The following is a 3,549-nucleotide window of genomic DNA, read 5'->3' as shown; positions in this document are numbered from 1 at the left end:
CACCCCCAACCCCCCGTTGCTCATCCCCCCACCTCCCACCATTGGGGCTGGGGGGGGACACACAGGGTGACACTGAGCTGGGGATGGACATGGGTGTGGACGTGGGGATGGACATGGGGATGGACACAGGGATGGACACAGGGATGGACATGGGAATGGACATGGGGATGGACGTGGGAATGGACATGGGGATGGACACGGGGATGGACATGGGGATGGACACAGGGCTGTGGCACCCGGGTGTGTGGCACAGGGGCTGGCAGAGGGACATCACTGCAAAGTCCCCTCTGTGTGTGTGTGTGTGTCCCGGTACCTCCTGTCCCCTGTGCCCCCCTGGCACTGCCCACGCCAGCCCGAGAACCTGCTCCTGGCCAGCAAGTGCAAAGGGGCAGCGGTGAAGTTGGCCGACTTCGGCCTCGCCATCGAGGTCCAGGGGGATCAGCAGGCCTGGTTCGGTGAGTGCCACCGCCTCCCCGTGCCCGCCAACGCCCTGGCGGCCCCCCCTGCCCCCCCCGTCCCTGCCCTGGGCACGCCGCATCCCCTCCTGCCCACCGTCTCCCTGTCCTGTGACCACCATGTCCCTGGCGCCCATGCCTGGCCCGTGCCCACCGCAGCGCTGCCCTGCGGCCCACCATGTCCCTGTCCCATGCCCACCATGCCCCTGCCTGTCCCTGCCCTGTGCCCACCAAGTCCCCCCATGCCCACCGCGTCCCTGCCCTGTACCCAGGACATCCCAGCACATCCCTGTCCTGTGCCCACCATGTCCCCATGGTGGCCCACCATGCCCACCATGTCCCTGCCTGTCCCTGCCCTGTGCACACCACATCTCCCTGTGCCCACTATGTCCCTGCCTTGTGCCCACCACATCCCTGCCCTGTGCCCAGCATATCCCTGTCCCCTGCCCACCCTGTCCCATGCCCACTCTATCTGTGCAGTGTGCCCACCATGCCCCCCATGTCCACTCTGTCCCTGTCCCTGCCCCATGCCCACTGCGTCCTTGCAGTGTGCCCAGCCACATCCCTTCGTGCCTCCCATGTCCCTGCCCTGTACCCAGGACATCCCAGCACATCGCTGTCCTGTGCCCACCGTGTCCCTACCCTGTGCCCATGGTGGCCCACCATGCCCACCATGTCCCTGCCTGTCCCTGCCCTGTGCCCACCACGTCCTGCCCTGTGCCCACCCTGTCCCTGTCCCTGTCCCCGTCCCTGTCCCTGTCTCCGTCCCTGTCCCTGCGCCGTGCCCACCGCGGCTCAGCTGCTCTCCGTCCCAGGCTTCGCGGGCACACCCGGCTACCTCTCCCCCGAAGTCCTGCGCAAAGAGGCCTATGGCAAACCCGTGGACATCTGGGCATGCGGTAAGCGTCTGTCCCGGCCTCACCCCGGCTTCACCCCCTTCCCAGCCCCTTCCCGGTCCCATCCCCGTCCCCATCCCACTCCCGCCCTCTCCCTTTCCTGGCTCCATCCTAGTCCCATCCCAGTCTCATCCTGATGCCCACCCCAGTTCCATGCTGGTCCCATCCCAGTTCCTGTCCCAGCCCTATCCTAGTCCTCAACTGTGTCCCAACCCTGTCCCCATCCTGGTGCTGTCCTCTTCTTCATCCTGGTCTCATCCTTGTCCCCATCCTGGTGCTGTCCCCTTCTTCCTGGTCCCCATCCTGGTCCCATCCTGTCCCCATCCTGGTGCTGTCCCCTTTATCCTGGTCCCATGCCTGTCCCCATCCCTGTCCCCATCCTGGTGCTGTCCCCTTCTCCATCCCGCTCCCTGTCCTGATCCCATCCTGTCCCCATCCTGGTGCTGTCCCCTTCTCCTTCCTGGTCCCCATCCTGGTTCCACCCCTCTCCCCATCCTGGTGCTGTCCCCTTCTCCATCCCGCTCCCTGTCCTGATCCCATCCCGGTGCTGTCCCCTTTATCCTGGTTCCATCCTAGTCCCCATCCTTGTCCCACCCTGTCCCCACCCTGTCCCCATCCCGTGGCCATCCCCGGCTGTGTGCCCTGGCCGGGTGGGTGGGTGCGTGCCACTGTGGGAGACAGTGCCACCTGGAAGCACTGGGGAGGCTGGCACAGGGACAGGCCATCCTGGGGACCCTGCTGGCAGGGCTGGAGGGAGCCATAGGGAGGCCGGGTGTTCCCATGTCGAGTGTCCCCCCCGGCCCTGACCTGGCTCTCCCTCGCCCAGGTGTCATCCTGTACATCTTGCTGGTGGGCTACCCGCCGTTTTGGGACGAGGACCAGCATAAACTCTACCAACAGATCAAGGCCGGTGCCTACGACGTAAGTCCCCAGTGCCAGGCACCCCTTGTGCTTGCAGCCAGCCAGCCCGTTCACTCTGGAACCTACTGAGGGACACAACAATTAATCACCACCAGGCATAGCCGGGGAGATGGCTTTGGGCCACGTCTCTGGTGGCTGGTTGGGGACACATGGGGAGGTGGAGGGACTCAGGTGCCATGGGGCTGCCCCCTCCTCAGCTGTCATCCTGCCATGTCCCCGTGTCCCCCTGCAGTTCCCTTCACCCGAGTGGGACACGGTCACCCCCGAAGCAAAAAACCTCATCAACCAGATGCTCACCATCAACCCCGCCAAGCGCATCACAGCCCACGAAGCCCTCAAGCACCCGTGGGTCTGCGTAAGTGCTGCCGTTCCCCACCCCACAGCTGGCGTCCCCCCTGGTGTGTGTGTGTCCCCAGGGTGCGGTGGCCACCGATGCCTCCACTGACCCCTTTGTCCCCCCTGCAGCAACGCTCCACCGTGGCCTCCATGATGCACAGGCAGGAGACAGTAGAGTGTCTGAAAAAGTTCAACGCCCGGAGGAAGCTCAAGGTGAGGTCTTCTCCAGGGAGGAGGGTGGGCTGAACCTGGCCCTGTCCCCCCACCCCCCACCCCGGGCTCAGCACCACCCTGCCCATCCCCGGGGCTTTGCCATGGGGCACAGTCCCACCTTGGCCATGCGCGGTGGGGTACGGGTCGCATCCTGGCAGCATCCGGTGGAGCGCAGTCCTGTCCCAGTCACCCCATGGTGCCATCCTGGCCATGGCCGGTGCTTCCCTTCCTGGCGTGGTCCCATCCTGGCAGCACTCCGGCGCTTTCCCATGGGGCACGGGGACATCCCAGTGGTGCCATGGTCTCGTCCCAGCCATGCCCGGTGTGGCACAGTGTCCTCCCGACCATGCCCGGTGCTTTGCCACAGTCCATGGTCCCATCCCGGTGGTACCCAGGGCAGCACGGTCCCATCCTGCCCCTGCCCGGTGTGTCACCCTTGCGCCATGGTCACATCCTGGCCGTGCCTGGCATGTCACACCGTGACACAGCCCCGTCCTGCACCCCCTGTCCCATAGCCCCCTCCCAGGGCCCGATCCTCCACCTGCCTTCCCAGGGCCCGATCCTGCAGCCCGCGTCCCATCACCCCTTCCCATGGGCCCGATCCTGCACCCCCATCCCATTGCACCCTCCCTGCGCCAGATCCTGCATCCCCCGTCCCGTCACCCTGTCCCAGGGCCCGATCCTGCACCCCCCGTCCCATCTCCCCCTCTCAGGACCCGATCCCGCAC

The 3,549-nt window shown here is 66.0% G+C and overlaps 1 protein-coding gene across 1 annotated transcript in view; it reads left to right on the top strand.

Moving 5' to 3' along the window:
* Positions 1–3,549, top strand: part of CAMK2B (calcium/calmodulin-dependent protein kinase II beta) — a 22,919-nt gene that overhangs the window by 4,795 nt on the left and 14,575 nt on the right. The window contains exons 2-6 of the mRNA XM_009883464.1: positions 353–455; positions 1,271–1,354; positions 2,178–2,272; positions 2,505–2,627; positions 2,738–2,821. Coding sequence (XP_009881766.1) covers positions 353–455; positions 1,271–1,354; positions 2,178–2,272; positions 2,505–2,627; positions 2,738–2,821 — 489 coding nt within the window. The remainder of the gene's footprint in view (positions 1–352; positions 456–1,270; positions 1,355–2,177; positions 2,273–2,504; positions 2,628–2,737; positions 2,822–3,549) is intronic.

This window comes from Charadrius vociferus, unplaced genomic scaffold (assembly GCF_000708025.1).
Source record: "Charadrius vociferus isolate BGI_N301 unplaced genomic scaffold, ASM70802v2 scaffold1084, whole genome shotgun sequence".
Taxonomy (NCBI): Eukaryota; Metazoa; Chordata; class Aves; order Charadriiformes; family Charadriidae; genus Charadrius; species Charadrius vociferus.
The sequence above is the reverse complement of the archived record's forward strand: the minus strand, read 5'-3'. Positions and strand labels throughout refer to the sequence as shown.